The sequence below is a fragment of the Opisthocomus hoazin genome, chromosome 6 (assembly GCF_030867145.1).
Source record: "Opisthocomus hoazin isolate bOpiHoa1 chromosome 6, bOpiHoa1.hap1, whole genome shotgun sequence".
Taxonomy (NCBI): domain Eukaryota; kingdom Metazoa; phylum Chordata; class Aves; order Opisthocomiformes; family Opisthocomidae; genus Opisthocomus; species Opisthocomus hoazin.
Window position 1 is genome coordinate 67,168,429 of NC_134419.1, and position 22,667 is coordinate 67,191,095.

Below are 22,667 nucleotides of genomic sequence, written 5' to 3' on the forward strand. Positions count from 1 at the left end.
TTGAACAATTTAAGTTTTATTTTTATTCATCTACTGCTGCATTCATTTATTAAATGATGCTCTCACTCTGAAGGTTTTCAGAGGCACTATATTCTGCCTAGGACTTTGTAAATAGCTGAATCACTGAGCCTTAGCGTTTCAGGCATGTCATAATTTCACTCAGAAAATGTTCATACAAATGAGGGCAATTAAGCACACAGTGAACAGAGAATCCTTATTTTGGTGTAAAACATTACTTGAACGGGTCATGTTTAAGATACTTTGCTAGCAGACAAACTCAAAGGAATGTTATGAGTCTTCTAAAAGTTCCTGCCCAGGGAGGGTAAAGCTAATTCCAGTGAAGTCCTTGGCTGCAGGACTGATGGGTTGAGCTGACAGGGTTTTTGAGCATGTACTTTGCTTTTCTGAAGTGATCAGAAATAGGACTGATTCATGTTTCCTGAAAAACCAAAGCAATGATCTATAGCAGTTCCCCATCTACATGACTTTCCCCGATGGAATGCACCCACGAGTGCTGAGGGAGCTGACGGATGTCATTGCTGAGCCACTCTCCATCATCTTTCAGAGGTCCTGGAGGACAGGAGAGGTGCCCGAGGACTGGAGAAAGGCAAATGTCACTCCAATCTTCAAAAAGGGCAAGAAGGAGGACCCAGGAAACCACAGGCCGGTCAGCCTCACCTCCATCCCGGGAAAGGTGATGGAGCAGCTTATCCTGGAGGTCATCAACAAGCAAGTGGAGGAAAAGAAGGTTATCAGGAGTCGTCAGCATGGATTCACCAAGGGGAAATCATGCCTGACCAATCTGATAGCTTTCTACGATGACATGACTGGCTGGGTAGATGAGAGGAGAGCCGTGGCTGTTGTCTACCTAGACTTCAGCAAGGCTTTTGACACAGTCTCCCATAATATGCTCCTAGGTAAGCTCAGGAAGTGTGGGCTGGATGAGTGGTCGGTGAAGTGGATTGAGAACTGGCTGAATGGGAGAACTCAGAGGGTTGTCATCAGTGGCGCTGAGTCTAGTTGGAGGTCGGTAACTAGTGGTGTTCCCCAGGGGTCAGTACTTGGCCCAGTCTTGTTTAACTTCTTCATCAATGACCTGGATGAAGAGTTAGAATGTACCCTCAGCAAGTTTGCTGATGACACCAAACTGGGAGGAGTGGTAGATACACCAGAAGGCTGTGCTGCCATTCAGTGTGACCTGGACAGACTTGAAAGTTGGGCAGAGAGGAACCTGATGAGGTTCAACAAAGGCAAATGCATGGTCCTGCACCTGGGGAGGAACAACCCCATGCATCAGTACAGGCTTGGGGAAGACCTGCTGGAGAGCAGCTCTGTGGAGAGGGACTTAGGTGTCCTGGTGGACGACAGGTTAACCATGAGCCAGCAGTGTTCCCTGGTTGCCAAGAAGGCCAATGGGATCCTAGGATGCATTAGGAGGAGTGTGGCCAGCAGGTTGAGGGAGGTTCTCCTTCCCCTCTACTCTGCCCTAGTGAGGCCCCATCTGGAATACTGCATCCAGTTCTGGGCTTCCCAGTTCAAGAAAGATGAGGAGCACTGGAGAGAGTCCAGCAGAGGGCTACAAGGATGGTGAGGGGACTGGAGCATCTGTCCTATGAGGAAAGGCTGAGGGAGCTGCGTTGGTTTAGCCTGAAGAAGAGAAGGCTGCAAGGGGACCTAATAAATGCTTCTAAATATCTGAAGTGTGGGTGTCAGGAGGATGGGGCCAAACTCTTTTCAGTGGTGCCCCGCGACAGGACAAGGGGCAATGGGCACAAACTGAAGCAGAGGAAGATCCGTCTGAACATGAGGAAGAACTTCTTCCCTCTGACGGTGACGGAGCACTGGAACAGGCTGCCCAGGGGAGTTGTGGAGTCTCCTTCCCTGGAGATATTCAAGACCCGCCTGGACAAGGTCCTGTGCAGCGTGCTGTAGGTGACCCTGCTTCAGCAGGAGGGTTGGACTAGATGACCCACAGAGGTCCCTTCTAACCCCTACCATTCTGTGATTCTGTGATTCTGTGATTCTGTGACTTTCAAAGGAGTGTGGCCAAGCATTAATTAACTGAGCTTCATGATATGGTAGGTACTAAAGTAATTTTAAACCAAATGCAGGGAAAGAGATGAAAGTCACTCAGTATGTCACTGAGCAGTCTTGGAAAAGAAACAAGAACACTGTGCTTGAGTTCCACAGATCTGCGCAAAGCACAGCTGGCTAGAAAATGTCAGTTGCCCAATTTATTTATTTTTTGCAATAAGCTGAATAAAACACACACCATACCACCTCCACCCACCCACCACCCGCCCCCTGCAAACTGTTCTACTCCCAAATTTTCCATTAGGAAACAAAGATTTTTGGTTAAGTAGAATTGACTGTTCCTCTGGAGTAGATTTCCACTCTCAGTCCAATAATTTGGTTTAGATTTTGATCACCAAAATGACTTTTATACACTATAATTTCCTGATTTCGAATTTCCACTTCTTTTTTTCTGTTTTTTTCCTCTTCTATTTTAAAAAAAAAGAGGGATGGATGGGGAAGAAAAGGACGACAAAGGTGACAAAGCTAAAAATTTTTCATTTTTTAGTGTTTCCAAATATATACTTTTATTCTTGTTTCATCAAAGGACTTGAAATTTAGAATATTTTTTAATAAGTGTCCTTGCCGTCAGAAGGCAAAACAGAATCACAGTGTTGGAGTATGTTTCGAACTGGTCCACCATAACGTTTGCAGACCTCTTATCCCAGATAAATCCCCTCTCTCTTCGCTAGAAATGCCTTCCTCAAGTGTCACTGTCTGTGTTGGATGCATGCAGGACAGAGAGCTGGTAGTATATTGTGCACTGAAGCTCTGAGACGTCTTCAAGACAAGAACATCTCAACTTGATGAGCTGATGCTTCATTACTTCCACCATATCCCGACGCTGGTGCTGCTAGGACTTGGCAAAAAAGCACTTTTTATTCAGTTAAGATAAGCCCTCAGGGCTGCTTTTATACAGCCCAGATCAGCTGTACCCTGATGAGTCAGGAGCTGCAAGCTGCATGGGAATAGCTTATTTAGTTGGTAAGGAAGCAGCAGGACCGTGACCGCACCTGGGAGCACACCCGCTACGAGGGCTGGCTTGACGGAGCTGACAGATCTGCTCCCTGCATGAGTCTCAGTCCCCAGGAGAAGTTATTTCAGGCTGGGAAATTAAGATGCCACCTCCAGCATGTACCCTGCGTGTGCTGATGTCCCTTTCAAACCTTGACAGGGCTGTGAGTAAGGATCTTCACCCTTCTACCTACACAATTTTTTGAGTTTATTTCACAAAATATTTGGTTATGTTTTTTGGGGTTGTTAGTATAGCTTTGGGAAGAAATACCAGAGGACTTTAAAGGACTAAGACCTATTAACTGGATGAGAACTAGACACAGAATTGTTTGTACTTAGTTTTTGAGATTAGCATACAAGGAAAAGAAAAAATACATGAATCAACTGCAGATTTGTTCTGTCTATAAATGGCCTTTAAAGGTATTTTCAGGTTCAGTGGCATTTCTTTCCCATTGCTGTTAATTTCTGTGATACAAAGAGTCTTCTCCTTCTGTGTACTGGGAAGAGGGAAAATGTTTCTGTGTGCAGCAGAGCCTGCTGTCTTGTGTGGATTCTCTAGTGACTGGTGACATAGATGAGCCCTAAAGCCAGCTTTTCCTTCAATGAAATGATTGATTTGGACCTCTTTCTCTTCCTGGCCTGCCGTACCCATGAGGCAACTGTGTGTAGCAACTCTCGTTCTGGGACCTGTAACCCACTGAGTTTACACGTAATTCATTTAGACATTCAGGAGGTAATGGGGATGAGATGCACATATGTGAACACCTTAAGTTTTGTTTCCTTTGAGATACCAGGCAGAACACCTCCTTAAAATTTGTTGGGACTTTTTTAAAAAGTATTGGCTCTACTGAAAAGAAATTAGCTGAGAATTAGCACTTGGCAATTTTTTTTGCCTTATCTTGCAAGCTAAGTCTCAGAACAATTACTTCTGCTGATGTCCAGAATTGTAGCATCATGGAAATTTGCACTGAAAAAGATGTAGAAAGCTCCAGGGACCTGGCTAAGACAGTTTCTTAAGGTATCTTCCTGCCCAGCTTTTTTTCCAGGTTTCATTTGAAATATGCTGTGCAAGAAGGTTTTGTCCATAACTCTTCAGGGACCTCGTCATATCATACTCCATCGAGCAGTCCCTCCCCTTGTTCAGCCACAGAGGATGGTACTGTATTTATGTGTTTAATACATACATTCTTTCCCCCCCACAGTTCAACATCTCTACCTGTTCTTAACTGGAGTAGTTTATGACATGTTGTTGGCCTGGGGTGCGTGCAGCTTGTGTGCACACTGGCTGTTCTGTGCGCGAAGTTAGTGCCTGATGAATCTAGTTTTAGACTTCACTGCAGTGAACAACAGGTGAATACTTAGAATCCCCTTGACCATCTGTCACATTAATTTGGCAGAAAATAAACCCCCTTGCGTTCTAAGTCTCTTCACCGGAGTGAGAGGCTAGGTGCGGCCAGGTTTAAATTCTGAGTGATGTCCAATTTACCACTACCAGTCCAGTCACGTTTAATGCGTATATTAAATACCATGATTATAGATACACTAATAGTGGTCTGCACCTTCAGTCCAGTCGTGCTCATGAACTAGCATGGCCACATTTGGTCGCGTTCAGTGAGAAACTGTGACAACTGGCTACTGAAACAGTGCAGTTTTATTTGTGCAACAGGTATATAGGTTTTTTGAATTGCCAGTGATCGTGACTGTCTGCAAGAAAGCAAGTGCAAATATCAAACGCGTGAAAAGGTTATAAATAATACAGCCTGGCTATAAACATTAGGGAGTAACTGTTCCCGAGAGAAGCGCTTAGTTTAAGTCTCACCCAAGGCGTCCCAAGGGGGGGGAGAAGCAAGGCTCAGCCCGTCGGCCAATCCCGGCTGTTGGAGGCAGTCTGAGGTGGAGTTTCCCTTGACTTGCTCACTGTTATCTTCTTTTCCTCCGAAGATCTACGGTGTTATCTTCTTCTCCGAAAATCCCCCATTTCCCTGGTTATTTTTATATCCTTTCTACCTTTAAGGTGGAGTTTGAGTGCCTGTAGTCGTACATACCTTTTATCATGATTGTAAAATTTTCTCGCTTCCCGTTTAAAGGTATAGTTTACAAAAAATCGAGAGCGCAGACTCGAAGAGGGGTGGTCGCACCTCGGAGGCAGGTAGCCTTTGGGATGGAGGTGTGTTTTGGTATTAAAATGATATTAAAGCGAGCAAAGTTCACAAGAGGATAGCACTTTGGCAAGGTTTTGAAAACCTACTGGCTCAGGGGGCCAGATGGGCTGCTTATCAGTTCTAGAGGACCATTTCTTCCCGCTTTATCATCATGGAGCATGGCCACGGAGTCTCCACTCCACTCCACCCTCTATGGTACATTGCAGGGAGTTGCTGTGTTAGTGGATTCCTCGCATACCTGCTGCAGCTGTGTCCCATCCTCAGAGCTCCTTTTGATTTCATGCTTTACCTCAATGGGTGAACACTGCTACGTTTTTCATATAAACCTTAATTTTCATATGTAAAACCTTAATTTTACTAATAATTCCACACCATCCAAAGGTAACTGCAGTGATTAACAGCTAGGCAATTGTGACGCCATATCAGATGGAGAAGGTAGCCCATTGGCCTATGTTGGAAAGACATGTATAATTTAGCAATGGCGCTATGTGAGAAGATCCAGGTCAACTGAGCAGGAGTACTATGGATCAGTTTCTGCTCCCATCTGCCCATATAGATATGGCCCTTTTGTTGCTTGGATGAGTTATCCCCATGCACTGTCTGCCTGGTACCACACAGAAGTGTTTATTCACCTCTGGGGCATGATGCAATTAAAATTGCAGCAGACTAATTGGCAACTTCCACTAATTTAACTGCAGTTGCCTGTAGCAAGAGGATGTGGTTTTTTCCCCTTTACATATTATTGCACAATAAATGTGCCTTGTTCCTTCACATTTCCAGCCCTTATCTACTGCACAACATCCTGCTTTACATGAGACAATTGCCTTCAGTTTGACATCCCAACCTGCAAAAATGAGTTTCCAAGTTGGCGTCTTGGGAAAGTCTCAATCCATTGTAAAAATTTTGATTTTGTTTTCAAAGCCGGAGCTGTTCAGTGTTGTCTTGACTGCCTGGAAACCAGGCACACCCCTGGCAAAAAGCTCAATCTGGCAGATTCCAGACCAAAATTGAAAGGCTGATCCCTATGGCCTGATTTTTTACCTTGTTGTAAATCCTTGACACAAATGTTGCTGATGTCCAGTGATACCCACCTCCACCCCCCAAATTAATGGGTCCAGGAGATGGAGGACAGAGCATCTCTTAGTCTGTATTGATGGCTTAGGGAGCAAGGATCAACAGCAGGCAGTCTGAATTGCTCAGCATTATTGATCTAAGATACTAGAGTAGCTAAATCTCGGTGCTGTCTTTCATCGTTAAATGCCTGATGTCTGGAAAATGGGTAGAAAAAAGTGCAAGAATGGCTTATTCCGTGGAAAGGCAGTAGTGTTGGTAGAAACAGTGAGCTGAGGTGTGCTGTAGGCAGGTAACCCAGAGAGTCTGCGTATTTCTTTTTTTCCTTTCCTTGCATATGCTAAAATTTTTCATTTTGAACTATTTATTATATTACATAGAAGCAGTTCAGGAATAGCTACTTACAGTGCAGTATGCTGTGTTTTCCTTGCCCTTCTTACTTGCTGTCCCTCCCATTCAGAGATGAAATATTAGCAGAGCGGCCTGGTAAATTTGCATCCTTGCACAACGCTCTTCCCTCAAGACAGAGATAAGGGTCTTGCCAGGGTCCTAGCCATCCTTCAGCTTTCAAGAACACACAATCCTCTTCTGAAAAGAATGGAGGAAAGATCTTGTGAAAATCAAGGCCCTCCATGAGAACTAAAAAGAAAAGCAGTGGCAGCAGATGGAGAAAAAGTAACCATTGCTTCCTTCCTAATGAGATTCAGAGGTAGTCTGAATTCTTAATTGGCCAATGATCCTGTGCCAGCTGCAATACTGACTGCAGGCTCCAAGTTTCAAAAACTGCCGTTGCAGCAGTGAGAGAACGTGTCAGCAGGAAAAAGTGACCTTTCCTGTCACTTCTGCCTGCATCCTCTCAGCATTTTCTCATCTGAGCAGTGATAAATGAATAGGGATGATGGAGGATGCCGATTTAGCATGGTTTCTCAGAGCGAGAGTGCCCTTTTTTCCTCCCCACGGCCATCCAGGGCAGCAGCACGCACGGGTATGGTTTGTGGACCTTAGTTTAATTTTTGCTGGCTGCAGTTTGTGCACATGCAAAACGCAGAGCTGAGCTGTGCATGGAGCCTGAGGTGTGACAATGTGGCAGGAAAACTGTTTTCAAACTGAGCTTAAGCTTCCGAATGTTGTTAAATACTCTTGTCTTTGTAAGACTCTGAAACAGAGTTTTTTCTTAGCCAGAGAGCCATGAAACCCCTCCCCAGCCAGTCTGCTCTGTGGGCTCCACTTTGTTGTAGAGAACATGCAAGGGAAAAGATAAGTCAGGAAATTCTGACATCTCTTCTCATCACAGTTTAGTTGCTCCAATAGTTTTGAGCAGTGCATCCTCCGAATGTGCTTCAGAGAGATAAAGTATGAGAAAATATAAGGCTGTGAAGGTGTCTCTTCTTGTTTTGTTGCAGCTCTTGTATTGCCAGACCTGAGAGGTTGTTGTAGTAAGTTCTCAAGACCAGAGAAATTACTGCATGGGATAAAGGAATAGCTTCACATTCTGTGTGTGCATTTTTTCAGCTGTGTTCCATGACCTGGATTCACATCTTGCTCTTTCTACTGCCTAACTTTTTTCATTCTTCAAGTAAACCTTCTCCAGACAAATGAGAGAACATTTACTGAAAATACCCATATTCAGGAGTCCAAGCACTGCAAAGCAAAGCTGTGTTCATTGCCAGTGGGAACAGACATGAGGTGAGGCACGAAGAAACAGCATTGACTAGGGATTTGTTTTGCAATGAGAGTCTTTGATATAACAGAGCGACTTGGCTTGGGAAAAGGAAGGATAACCAATGCACTACTTTACAGGCTTGTTGTCTGCCTGCAGATGACAAGAGCCGGTCTTGCTTCTGCATTGCAGGAAGGAACTTCAAGCTAGAATTACACGTTTCTGGAGACTCCTGTCATCCCCTGGTGCTCACATGATAGTCATTGTAGGTAGAGCTGATCCATAGAGCTTGTGTATGCAAACACACAATGGTAATGAGTGTTTTGGATTTTGTTTGGAAACGCTTAGGTTCTTCGAATTACAGCCCATTATAAAATGGATATTATTGTGGCAGGTCTTATACTGATGTTTCTTATTACCTGGGCCAGCCGTAGGTTTGCCCCATTGCTGCAGGGGAGGCACAGTGCCCGCTGCGTCTGGAGGGAAGGGACCCGGGAGGTGTCATGGGGAGCAGGTGAGGCAGCCAGGCATTGTGCTGTCAGGACACTGCAAATAGATCTGGGTAGAAGGCTGGCGTCTGACTTCCAGAAGGAGACCTGCAGAGTGGAGAGTGCAGGCACCAGAGCGAAGGCTGGATTTAGGTAGGAAGCATGTTGGGAAGGGCTGTGGGGCAGGTCCCAAATGTGTTCCCCACCTGTACCTAAAAATGCTGAAATTACCGCTTCATTAGATAAAGTTGTGATAAATAGGTATTTTGGTAAGCACGTACCTCTGTCCCTGTTAGCATGTCATAGGTGAGGGTCATGGTCGCTGAATGGCTGGAATTACAGCATTTAGGGCCACTTACGGGAAAAAGGCGGAAAACTTGCACTACGGACTAGAAAGATGTGTGCCCTTCCTATATATACTGGGAGAAAATTTTACTGCATACCATAATGTATTCACTGTCATTTTAAGGAATTTCTGTTTGTCCAACTGTCACTTTTAACTGTGTCTAGCTGTTCCGAAGGTTTGACCCTGATAATTACACAGTCACAGTGTCTCAGGCCTGTGTTGGCATCCTTACGGATAACAAACAGCGCTTTCTTCCTTGTGGGATCACCCTGAAACTGATGGTAGCTATTAAGGAGCAAGCTGTTTCTCACTGAGAGTGGAAAGATGAAAGCTCTGCCTGTATGGCTTTGTTTTATTGTCTTGGGTTTTTTTGGCCACAATTCACAGTGTGTTGTGAATGGACTCACTATTGATGCAGCAGTCTAGTTGACAAGCAGTGCCAGTTTCAGTTACCTACACAGTGGGTCATAATGTAGTTGTTCTGGCATTTGCAGCACTGGCTGCTTTTAGCTGAACTCTGGTACATACGTATGTTTGTCAAAGCCTCAATCACTATGTTTTGTGTGACATTCACAAAAATGTATCAGAGCATCTGTATTTTGTTTGTTCTTTTTTTGTCTGTCTTTTTTTTTTAAAAAAAAAAAATGGTTTTAGCTGTTGATGCCCCAAGCACGAAAGCAGCAAAAGACTGTGATAAAAGTGTTTCAGAACACTAGGAAATTGTGAACGTTGGCTGGCTCAGAGGAAATCTATTATTTACAATCTACTGTATCAAATTGAGCTTCCACCAAATTAGAAACTGATTTTTGTCGTTGCCACTTTTTAATCTAACCCCTTGGTTAACTCAGGAGAAGCAGCTCCATAAATCACGTGGACATCTATGGATTTTTTTTTTCCCCTGCCAGCCATTGCTAGGACTAAATGTTCATCTCCTAGTGATTCTTATCAACCAGGACACTAATAATAACATTTCTGTTCTGGGCTTGACTTTCGCTCTGCCAGAAGGAAAACTATCTTTGTAATGTGCCTTGCAAAACATTTTTAGGGAGTAAAATAACAATGCACAAGAAGATCTGACTTCAGGTTCTTGGGTTTCAACTAGTGAGGTTAAAGAAAATCGTTGTGCCTTGTTTCATGATTATCAGGGACCATGGCATGGGATCCTGGGATGAGTAACGAATCCTTTCTTGCATTTGTTTAATCAGAACTTCACCAAACATATATGCATCATTGTTTTTCTTTTGAAGATGGTGAGACTGATGTAAACAATAGCAAGATTGCTCACCAAATCAAGAGCAGATGAGGAAACTCAGTCTCTCATGTTACTATTCAGCCAAGCAAACCCCCGTTTTAATTTGCTGTCTATAATCGTGAGGCTGCTGTGTCCTTGTCTTTACTTCCGCATTAAAACAGAGCTCTGGTTTTAGTGGATCTTGGAACTAGCTTGCTTTACGACCACAAGAATGACCATTGTTGTCTTGGTCTTGTGGACAAGGGATAGCCGGATTCACTCACCAGCACCTGAGAAGATGTCTATCTTAAAGGTTAGTATGTGGCCCATGGGAGTGGGCTGTGTAGAAACACAAAAGAGACAAGTTGGTAGGAGGTAGGGACCTACATGCCAGGTGTCACAAGGTAGACTTGAACTGGTTTTACTTTTCCTCACCCTCTCTCTGCCTGACTGCAGCCTTTTACCTAACCAGCTGCCTTCTTTCTCTCTCTCTCTCCCTCCCCTCCCCCTCAGGTCGGTGACCGGTTTGGATAAAGAACCTGACCTTGTGCACATGGAAGCCCGGACAGCTGACGGACGTGAGTGTTTGCAGCCAACACTGAAAAAGTGGGCTTTGAGTTGAGAACGGAGTGGGAATGGAAATTCACTTTACTCATTTTGTCTCCCCATTTAAATTTTAATTGATAGGATAGATGGGGGTCATGGGGGTTTGATGTGAGGCATACTCTTATCCTTAGCCCCTGGAGTGAAATTCAGAGGCTTGCAGTGCTTGTGTCTGTGGAGAGTCTGGGCAGAAGCAAAATCTGTTCGGCTAAGGAGCCGTGTAATTTGTTTCCCATTTAGCTGCTTCAGTGTCATGTATTTTACATGAATCATGAAGAGCTGTGCTACAAGTACTGGGCAGTACAGGCTCCATGCATTTCCAGAGGTGTTCAAACAGCTAGATTGTTGCTGGGAATTTAAGAAATCGCCTACAGTCAGACCATCTCTGGCCAGAATGTCCCTCTGCCCCAGGTACCCTTTGTCTCATATTGAAAGTATTTTTCAATTTTGCTTATGATGTATGAATAGGTGCTCCATACCAAAACATTGTAGGCCTTGAAAAGGTACCTGGATCTGAAGTAAGAAATAGAAAAAAAAAAAAAAATTCTTAACCCATCACTGAAATGAATCTAGCCACGTTGGCAGTAGAATGTATTCCCATGTAATTATCCTCCAGCAAAGATAACAGTAAGTATTAGAAGTAAATTGAATTTTTTCCACTGGTCTCTCCAAAGTGTTTTGTGTGTTTCTCACAGGAACTACAGCATGGTAGGGCATCTGCTCCTGGAGTAGAGCCAGCTTTACTCCAGCTTAATGCTACACAGCAGTGGGATGTGTACAGGGACAGTCTAGAAGGCAGCATAGAACTGAGGTTGTAGAGGATTTCTGGGAAGAAAAGCCTCATTTTTTGTTGGTTCCAAACTTTTCTCTGTTTTAGTCAAGTGCTGTGTAGGCCAGATGCTGTGTGAACATGCTCCTGTCTATCAGGGTGGCTTCTCTGACGCTGTGGATCTTCTAAAATCATTCATTGGCCTCCTGCTGCTATTTAGTGATGACAGCTGAATAAATAACCAGGCAATAAAAGCTTAGAGGTGACAGCTGTTTGTTGAATATGTGGAAAAAGCAAAACAGGCGGGCAGGTGGGTGGGCAAGGTAGGGAGGCTTCTTCAGAGCCTTTGCTGCTGTGCGTGCTGTTGCAGGAATGCTGGGAGAAGTGGCCAAAAGCAAGTAAAAAAAGCAAACAAGCAAGCAAGCAAACAAACTGCTGATGGAGTTTGTTTTCAAACTAAGGTTAAACTTGCTCACCCAGCTGTCTGAATATTGGATGTGTCAAGGATGTAGATGCTTCATTTGAAAGATGTCTCCCCAGTTCACAGATAACTCTCTTCCTTCAGGTCTTGTTTGCTCGGAGGTTTGCTGTTTGCTCTTGTTTTAATGTATAAATTCAGCATTTTGAAATTGGCAGTTGATGGTATGGGGGGTTTCACGGAAAGACAGGCTTAAACCAGCAGCATCAGCACAACAGGCCTGTTGCAAGCCATTGTCCCAGCAGACAGCAGGCACCGGCGAGACCCAGCAGGCTCTACTGCCCCGCTGGCATGTCCCACTGAGGGACAGCACCAAAATGACTCCTCTCCCAGCCAGGCACAGCACAAAAGAACCGTATTGCTCCGGCTTAAAACGATATTACGATGTTACAAAACATCAACTGCCTCAAAGGTATAGCCTCACCTGGTGTGAAATGGTACAGCTCTGGGTACTTAGGAACAGGAGCTCAAACTCTTTTCCTAGTTGACTCTGTAACCAAAATGGGCCTTCATGCCCTCAGTGAAATGACTGAGTCACACCTGCTGGAAAATGGGTCTCTGCAGCTACTTCCTCTTGACCAGAAAGTTTCTGATGAAAGCTTTTCTCAGTAGTGGGAAGAAGGAAGGAGAGGCTTTTTTAATGTCTCTTAGGTCACTCTGGTGGCTCAGTCGCTTATTTGATGCATTAACAGATGTAGGTTGGAGTATTCCCATTGCTCAGTTCAATTCAGGGCTAAGATTCCCTGCCTTCACTGTCCCTAGCCACTTGAAAAGCCTGTGATTCTTCTAGAGGTGGCATTTGTCTTTCCTCTTCTTCTGTTTTGATCCATGTTTTTTATTCAAGAAAAAATCTAAAAAAAGGGGTGGAGGGAGCTGGTATTTAGGATTAAACTGCTGAACTTGATTTTTTTTGTTTTCTTTTAGCAGTAATGTGACTGAAGAATCTATCTAATTAAGATTCAGACGCTGGAGCCTATAATATGCTCTGTGGCTGGGAACAGGTGGTGGGGCATGCCAGAGTCTCATTTTTCCATAAATGAGTCAGGGCTGTCAGTAAGTTCATGGAGATGGGAAGTGTTCACTGCTCTGGTGTCTGTCCTATGAGACATCTTGCCTTGTGCTTTTGTCTGTCCGGGCATTAGGAACGGCCAGGTGTCTGAAAAAGCATCTTCCCCAGTGTCTAGTCTCCTGCAATATTTGCAAGACGCTGCTAATTCCAGGGCCTAGCTGATCTCATGCTGTTCCTGTCTTCTGAAGCAAATGAAGTTTTTCACATTTTTTCGACATCTTGGCAGAGCTATTGTAGCGGAATAATAATCTATGCTTGCATTTTTAAATTATAAAAACATGTAGGAGCCTTGGGCACTGTACCTTCTGCCTGGGAGTAATAGGCAGCAGCAAGGACAGGGTTGGATGCAAGGGAACTATTACAAGTACACTGACACAAGCACCCACCAGCACTCCTGGGAAGGATATTAAACTTTCTGATGTTCAGTGAGATAATCTTCTCCCCACTCACAGATATGATGCAATAAACAGCATTTTAATTAAAGAGAAAAGAGGGGAAAAAAACTAACTAGAAATATAAAACAGAGTAACTAATTCCTGAGGAATAATTTAGAGTCTTTTCTACATTTCTAGATCCTTTTTTTCTTTGGGGGAAAAATTGTTGAGGCCAGCTAGTTTTTTCTCCCTCCTGTGGTAACCTTCACTGGCAGTTTATGATTTTAAGTCTTGCTTGGCACCAGGACCTGACTTAAGCTCATCCAGTCTGCCAGTGCAACTTGTTTTCATCTGCTGCCCTCCTCCCCATTAGCCATGCTGGCCAGCCATGTTTGCTTTCAGCTGTCCTGTTAACGTTGCCAGGAAGGAGCAGGCCTTGCTGTCCTGTGTCTCTGTAAGTCACAGTAACCTGCACATCGGTCTGCCCTTTGCAGCCTTCAGCACAGTGACAGGTGTGACTGTGTCAGTGTCTCCCTCCAGGGATCCACATCTTGGGGTGGTACCCATCAGAGAGAGATGCTTGTGCTCCTGCTTCCCGCCAAGGGTGTCATGACTGGCAGGCAAAAAAGAGACTTAGTAACTTGGTTTGTTTCACCAGTTTATCACTGCAAATTTCAAGAAATTGTTTCAGTTTTATTACTTCTAAAAACAGTGAAAATACACTCCAAATTCTCAAAATGGGGGACTATGTTATTGAACAATGGGGAAAATTGTTATTGAACAAGTGGAAAATGGCTGCACATCTGAGAAAGCCATTCCCTTATCCTAGGTGAGATAAGTTGATGGGAAGGTTTTTTGCAGAGGTATGGATGCGGGGCAGCAAACCCTCCAAGCTGCTTGATGTCCCTATTGCATCGTTCACAGATGGACTGAGAAAGTAGCTGGATTTGGGCTATAGGAAGTAGGGAGCTCTTCTCCATTCCTTTTGCAGTGGAACATAATTAAAAAAAATGCAAAGAAACCCAAGACCACCAAGCCCTCTAATTCTGGTGTTGCATGGGATGATATATAAATTGGAAACAATCCCCAGGCAGAAGCCAGCCTCCCTTAAGGCATACATCTCCCAGTGACGGGTAAGATAAGCTTTAAAGGCATAGCTTGGGCACATGCCACCTACCCCTCTGGGTGGCTGTCCTTTTTCTTTATGGCTGTACAAAGAGGGCTGAAAAATTCAGTCCCTTCAGAGAAGGTGGAGATAAGAGCTTGGAAGTTATGATGCCCCTTTCTCTGTTAGTTGACTTTTTTTTTTTGAGGGGCCCTGAACTTTCTATATAGGGGAAGATGTGCGCTGCAAATGGGATCATAGCTTATGAAGGGATCATACCCTTCAAGAAGCTTGAGCTGGGACTTGGGGTTGTTTCTTGCTTCCAGTCACACATAAATGTGAACTGCATGCTGTCATATTTTTACCTGATTTTTTAATATATTTTAAAGGGAATTATTTTTCATTTTTTGTGGAGCAGTAGGAAGCAAGGCAAGATTTGAACTTATTTTTGTGTCCAAAGGCAGCCAGGTTTGAAAATAATTTTTTTTGCATCTGTGTTTTCTTTCATAGGCCTTGTGTTGTAAAATATATGAAAATAAATAACGAAGAGACTAAACAGAAAATGGGTAGTGAACTACCCTGCTTCTCCACCCCCAACTTCCTGTGAATATTAATCAGGTGCCATTCTTAGAGTATATATGATCGCTGGTGTAACACACTCAAAATGACACATTTCCCCATAGGCAGGAAACTAGTTGTCATGTCAAACCTTGTGATTTATTTGCATTTATTTGTGACAGATTTTTATTGCTCTTCCCATTCTGTCACTCAGCAGCAGCAAATTATCCCCTTTTTGGAGGCATAAGAATATCCAGGCAACTGTGTGGGAGAACATACTGGAGGGAATGAGCTTCTAAAAATACGGCTCCTGACCTCTCCTCCTTGTTCTGCCTAATTTTAGTGCTACCTCAAAGAACAAGTCAAGGCTGCTGAGCTATTTGGGTAACATGGCAGTATGTAAGACCCTCTTGTTTTCTGAGAAGTTGCTTTTATCCACTGCAAAGATGTCTTAGATTCCATGTCAAGGAGGTAAATAGCTGCTCCGGACCAAGTGTGTATGGGTCAGTTGATGAAGAACCTTAATTTATCCCAGCTGAGAGTCTGACCTCTCTACTGCTGCTGGTGTTTTATGCTGGGAGAAAGCACAACTCTGATACTCCGGTTATTTGGCACCATCTCTAGGTCAGATGTTTTTCACCATACACTTCAATTACCTCCAGATACTCTGAGCTGGCACCAGAAACAGTTTCTGCTGCTTTAGCATCATCAGTGGGACGGTGTTTTCATTGCTCTGCCAGACCTATGCAACTGCTGCGAATCAGCCATGTAGCCCTTATTAACCTGAAATTCCCAACGCTTCAACCCAGAATCATGTCTACAGCCTTGAAACATGGACCTTCAGCCATGCGACTGGGCGCGAACCTTTTTTAGATTAAAGCTTGGTTGTATGTGTCTTTCTTTAGAAAATATGATTTTGAAAATTCTTATTCTTGTCGTCAGTGCCTCTGACTTGCATTCTTTTTGCATTCTTAAGTGTCCACTGGTGGGACAAAGCTATGGAAGGGATACTGTCAGTTTGTGAATCTTGTCTTTGAATCTGGGAAGGCAGTTAGCTGAGTTTCAGAGGATTTCAGTCATGCCCCCCAGTGTTTTCTGCTGAACCACATTTTGCTATCACTGGAAAGACACAGAATAAGGACAATAGCAGTTTTATGGGATGGAGAATCCTGTAAGCAGCTTTGCTAGGCTAGTTGCTGTCCTTTCAAACTTCCCTTTTATCCTTTTGGGCTCAGTTTGACAAGATCCCTGTAATAGGTGCAACTGTGAACTAGAATCACTGCACCAGGCTCACCCTAGCCCTTATAAACTCACTTTTTTCTTCCTTGATGGTCTGTCCTCACACTCAAACAAGTACGTGAATCTAAGAAGCCAGTAGAAGTGCCACAGTGTAAAAGATATGACCCTTTTATCACTGCAGCCGTCGCTTAGTTGTATTTTCATTTTCTCTCTAATCTGCAGTTTTCAGAATAGCAGTTGAAAGGCAGAGATGGCATATTTAGATTACATACATCCAGAGACACAGTGCCTTGATTGTTCTATTTCATGAGATCCTTTCTTAGCCTGGGAGAAATAATGCTTAATCCCCTATAACCGCTGCCAACTTGCTGGAGATGAGCACGTCTCTTCTTGCCACTCCAAGCAACTTTCTATATGTCTGCCGTTGCCTTATGTCTTCTTCATGTTCTTCTCCCAGTCCTGTTCCTTCTCTCAAGCATTGTCAAGGACTGACAAGGCATCACATTAGTGTGATGGTCTTCTCATCTTCTCTCTAGACAGAAACATTTGATGCCTCTTGCAGTGCGTCTAACTACTGTTGGGACTCTTCAGCTAGTTATGCTATTTCATGTCCATGGCATTTTCATACCAGTTTGGCACAAAACTGGGAGGAGCGGTGGATACACCAGAAGGCTGTGCTGCCATTCAGTGTGACCTGGACAGGCTGGAAAGTTGGGCAGAGAGGAACCTGATGAGGTTGAACAAGGGCAAGTGCAGGGTCCTGCACCTGGGCAGGAACAACCACATGCAGCAGTACAGGCTTGGGACGGACCTGCTGGAGAGCAGCTCTGTGGAGAGGGACCTGGGTGTCCTGGTGGACGACAGGTTGACCATGAGCCAGCAGTGTTCCCTGGTTGCCAAGAAGGTCAATGGGATCCCGGGGTGCATTAGGAGGAGTGTGGCCAGCAGGTCAAGGGAGGTTCTCCTCCCCCTCTACACTGCCCTAGTGAGGCCCCATCTGGAATACTGCATCCAGTTCTGGGCTCCCCAGTTCAAGAAAGATGAGGAGCTACTGGAGAGAGTCCAGCAGAGGGCTACGAGGATGGTGAGGGGACTGGAGCATCTCTCCTATGAGGAGAGGCTGAGGGAGCTGGGCTTGTTCAGCCTGAAGAAGAGAAGGCTGCAAGGGGACCTAATAAATGCTTCTAAATATCTGAAGTGTGGGTGTCAGGAGGATGGGGCCAAACTCTTTTCAGTGGTGCCCAGTGACAGGACAAGGGGCAACGGCACAAACTGAAGCAGAGGAAGTTCCGTCTGAACATGAGGAAGAACTTCTTCCCTCTGAGGGTGACGGAGCCCTGGAACAGGCTGCCCAGGGAGGCTGTGGTGTCTCCTTCTCTGGAGATATTCAAGACCTACCTGGACAAGGTCCTGTGCAGCCTGCTGTAGGTGACCCTGCTTTGGCAGGAGGGTTGGACTAGATGACCCACAGAGGTCCCTTCCAACCCCTACCATTCTGTGATTCTGTGATGTTGGCTATAAAGACTTAATTTGGGGAGAAGCTTGTCATTTTCACAGCAAAACAAGTTAAACTTAATAGTGCTGGTTTGGGCTTTTTTTTTTTTTTCTATGTGTGTTATTACCACAATTAAGACCTGTCATAAGGGCTAGGGTATTTCAGAGGGAGGATGGGGATAGAATTCTCAGCAGGGTAGTGGAACCAGTAATTTCTGCCTGGGTGGCTTTTGAAATCTTTTTATGCTCCATATGTTCTCATCATCAGATTTTGATGCATTGATGATTTGTACCCTCCATTTATAGTTTGAACTCCAGTCGCCTGAGGGATATCTGCACAACAGGGAAGGGAATTGCGGGTGTGGAAGTGTGATGAATTTCTGACTCCAGAGAGCAGTTACAGTTTTAAAGGCCGGAGGTAGATCATGCAATGTCTAGCTAGTTGGAGGTGAGGTTAAGTCTTCCCTTCAGAGACCTTCTTTCGAGCTGCTGATGACATTTTCAGGCAACAGTCTCCTCCCTGGGCATTTCTCATATGTACATGTTCCCCCATTACAGACACCCACTATTTGACCTGTCGTATCCAGGAGTGCTCGGAGACCAAAAGGAGTGGGCCATTTTCGCGCTCCATTGACATCAGCTCCCTTGTTGTCCAGGATGAATACATCTTCATCCAGGTATGTTGGCTTGATATGAAAGTGACATGAATTCTGCCTGCACGTGATATTTGCTCTGTGCGAGAGAGGAGATATTTTTTGGACAAGTGCATGGGACCACAAGTCATAAGAGCTGGGAGTCTATACCTGCCTGCTATAGATTAGTTATGCAGTCTGGGACGAAACAGTTGATCTCTGCTCATCACTTGTCTCATGGTGAATCTGATATATTTTGAAAGTTCGTTCATCAATAATAATAAAAGTCCATGGGTTTCACAGAGACTCTAACTTGCTATTGTTGTGGCTACTTGGAAAATACAAGGAAGCTAGTGATGAACTGGGAGAACAGACAAGAACAAAGGAAAGATGTGAGTGATCATTTTAACAAATGGAAAGGTTTATGCTGATTTGACAGTCAAGTAATGCTAATGGAGCGAACAAACATTTGCAGCAGGAGGTAAAATAGCAGAGAGATTGGAATAAGTTGTTACAGGGCAACTTCAAAGTGGAAGATGGCTGTAAATTTGTCGGCTAGTTGATGATGATTTTGGTGATGAGGAGAAAGTGACAGAAGTTGAATAAGAACTACTTGTTTTTGAGATTTTCTGAGAAAATATGGGCTGGATGAAGCAAGGCCATCTCTCCCCATTTCATACCTATGGAAGCGTGAGAATGAATAGTATGGTATGGAAGAACACTTCCTGAAGATGTGCCATTTGGATGAAAACTGGGCACCAGGCTGCAGTAATTCCAGGTTGTAGAAAGCTAGGGAGACGCAGAGATTACAGACGTGATAATGTTAACTGCTTGTCACCAATGCTGAAGAGGCAGAATGAGATGAGACGGAGCTTGGATCCAGGTGGTACGGAAAAGACATATGCTTCGCTTTTTGAGCAAGACTGGGTTACATGAAGCTCCTATTTTACTTCCTCGGGGGAACATTTTTCTTGAATGTATCCAAATTATAAGAATGTTCTGCTCTGTTTATTGTGAAATTTTCATAGAGATGGGAGTTTAGGTAGGAAGGATGATAATTCTGTGCTGGGATTACGTGGAGGGCTGGATCCGTGTGACTTGGGACCACTGCAATATGGGATCTGCATGCACTTGAGTAACACTGGCAGACTTCTTCTCTGAGCAGGGGAGCCTACTGCTCCGGAGATGACTGATTGCTATGGGAGCTACAGCTCCCCTCATTCCCCTGTGAAATCCAGCCTGCTGCCGCTTCCTTTGGCATCATGGGGAGACCTGCTGCTAGAAAACACTGAGAATGTAGCTTTTGCAATTTAGTAATTCACAATATGACTAAACACGATGGCTTTCCAATCAGTAAATGCTCTGCTCTCCAAGGAGTATTTTGATCTGGCAGTTTATGTCTGTGGCTGAGGGTGTTGTGGAACGTCCACTGCTTTAAGGCTAGCATGAGGCTTTACAGCCATTTCTCATTCCACAGCTCCTACCTATACTAAAACAAGGCTGCTCTGTTTAGAAACTTGGGCTCACAGTGAGGGCATCTGGCCTGGTGTGCACGTTCCACTGCCTCAGATTAGCAGTGAACGGCTCAAGCCAATAGCTGCTAATTGTATCAAGTTGAAAAAAAGTGTGTGTGTGTGTATACACATGCATCTATGTATATGCAATACTTCAAGTACCTTGACTATCCTTAGCAGTGTTTTATTATAGCTTAATGGGTGTTTGAAGTGAAAATCATATACCCATAATTTAAAAAAATATTAAACATACACACTGAACATTTCTGCTGCTTTGGGCAGGAGACTTTCCCTTTCACAGGTCGTCTATCACTTTCCCTCCTTTTTGCATCACACTTGCGGGATTTCTCGCTGTCCCGCAGCCTGTGGTAAGTGGCTGCAGAAACCAGGCGTGGATTGAGTCCATGTAGCACTCGAGCAACACGCAGGCACTTGAGATTCACAGCACACACCTCTCGGAGCTGAAGGTGCATTAAATCCACAGTGTCCAGCATATGGTTGATGTGCTGTGCAGAGTGTTTGCTCAGTACATAGGTAGGAGAGCTGATATGGCCTGGATGTATTAGTCTCACAAGCCGTGTGCCTATTATGGGATGTGTTAGATTGACTGTGTGTGCAGTTTCTCTTGCATATCATTTTGTCTGGATAATCTTGGACAGAAATACAGGAGCTGGCTCTTATGAATTTCAAATCTTAGACATAGATGAATAAATAAATATCAAATTAAATGTTAAGAACCTGGTGAGGTTTAATAGCTGAGTAAAGGATGGGTGCATGAGTTCTGATCTGTCTGTGCTGGAACAAATCAGAAGTGAAGTCTTGGGATAGAGAGAGGAACTAATTTCTTTTAACTTTTGTCATGAAAACAGTAGACTTTTAATCTAAACCAGTAGTCTGTGTTCCTCTAAAGTGAGTGGAGAGATCAAAATCTTCTAGGGCAATTTATCTTCTCCTATTGCACCTGCTGCAGGATGAGATAGGTCTCTCTCTGAATATGCCTTTCTCATTAATATTATAAAGTACCTAATTATGGCTTAGAGAAGACCCCTAGCTGTTTGACAGCTAAGTTAGGGAAGATGAATCCCGGCTATTGATATCAATGTTTTAGTTTATCTGCATACAGTTGTTTACTAGTGAATATCCATTCTAATCAAGTTGATGAACAGGCCTGTAATGTGAGATTCTTGGGAAGCATTTACCTGTGTAACTGTGCACTCAAAGCAAACGTGATACTATGGTGCCTAATGGATTGGGGAAAGAAGAGTATGGATAATGTTATAGTGCCATTATAAATCAGTGATTCCTTATCACGTGGAATGCTGTTGTGCAGCTCTTCTGAAAGGATCTTGCAGAACTGCAGTGCAAATAAAGAAAATGAGAATGATCCTGTGCTTGAAAAAAACTTGCCCGTGAAGAGAGTTTCAAAAGACTGGGACTAGTTACCAGGCAAAGGAGAGAAGTAACATAGCAAATGATGAAAAATGTAAAAGGAAATGAAGAAAGAAGGAAGAAATAGCTACTAAGAGAGAGTAGAAAGATTTCTTATGAATAAAACAGTAGGTGAACACTTTGATTTTTTGATTGAGTTTCTATTTGATTGATCAATAGTTATTTAAGGATGCCCAACACATCACTAAGATTGTATAATTCTGCACAAACTGATACATTAAGAGAAAATCCTGCCCTCTCTTGTGTGTAGAAGTTTTCATTCAGTTCACAGGATTGCTCTGATGTAGCCAGGAGCTGGTATCATCGTTGTCTTTCGTGGTTAATATTTAAAATTCATACAGCTTGCAGAGCAGGTCATTTATTTTTGAGAAAACCTTGGAATGTGTCTGAATTTGTTTACTGAACCGAAAAGGAGCTAATTTGGTGAGCAGCTTTGACATTAAGGTCAGTGTCAGTTGTGTTCAATTATACAACTGTGCAGTAGTGGAGACCATACTTTCTCTAGAGCTGAAATGTGCCATTCTCTGTAGCTGTACCACACCTTTCCTTACTGGTGCCTTTGAGTACTCGCTGCTGAGATAGTATCACTTTCTAAACTTACGAGCAGAGATAACCTGCACCTGTCTATAAGACTTGACTTCCTGACAACTACCTGAACTCCAAAGGTATTCTCATGTGCAGAGCTTATATTGTAAGACCCAGGGGTCAGGGGGTAGTCTTTTGTTTTATGTGTGAATCGGGTCTATTGATACTGTGGAGAATTTCTATGATAAAAATAAATCACAGGGAGAATTCTGGGGAAAATATTTTTCAAGCAAGTCTCATATCAGGATTTCTAATGTAATTGCTCCGGTTGCTGAAAAGAATCTAAAATGCAACATGCTTTAATGAAAATGGGGATTATTTTTCAGGAAATTCTGTTTTAGTGAGAAAGCTTTGTTTGGAGAAAAACTTATTTTTCTCTAAGGACACAAGTAACATTAGTGCTACTTAGTTCTTAAAAGACTGAAGAGAAGAGCAGGAAAGATCTGTGTATGTTTCCTTGCCAACAGATGAAAACATTCCACTGAAAATACAAGAAAGCATGAGCAAATGTCATCACTTATTGCAAGGAGTGAAGAGTCAGGGCCAAGAAAGTCTCAGTACAGTGTTGCTTACTTGTGGTGGTCTGAGAACTCCTAAGGGTGTATGAATATGGCAGTGTGTTCCCTGGAAATCAGCTTTGCTCTGGGACAGTGGTTTCTGCAGAAAGCAACATTCTTGTGGACAGACCTACAGGTGCCATAGGGAGCTAATTATTGCTAAATTAAAGTAGTTGTTCCCAGTTACCCACAGGTT

General features: G+C 43.8%; 1 protein-coding gene across 1 annotated transcript in view; it reads left to right on the top strand.

The window, feature by feature from the left end:
• SORCS3 (sortilin related VPS10 domain containing receptor 3) overlaps positions 1-22,667 on the top strand; it is a 334,020-nt gene that overhangs the window by 225,271 nt on the left and 86,082 nt on the right. Inside the window, exons 6-7 of the mRNA XM_075423696.1 lie at positions 10,559-10,623; positions 18,293-18,411. Of these exons, the coding sequence (XP_075279811.1) occupies positions 10,559-10,623; positions 18,293-18,411 (184 nt within the window). The remainder of the gene's footprint in view (positions 1-10,558; positions 10,624-18,292; positions 18,412-22,667) is intronic.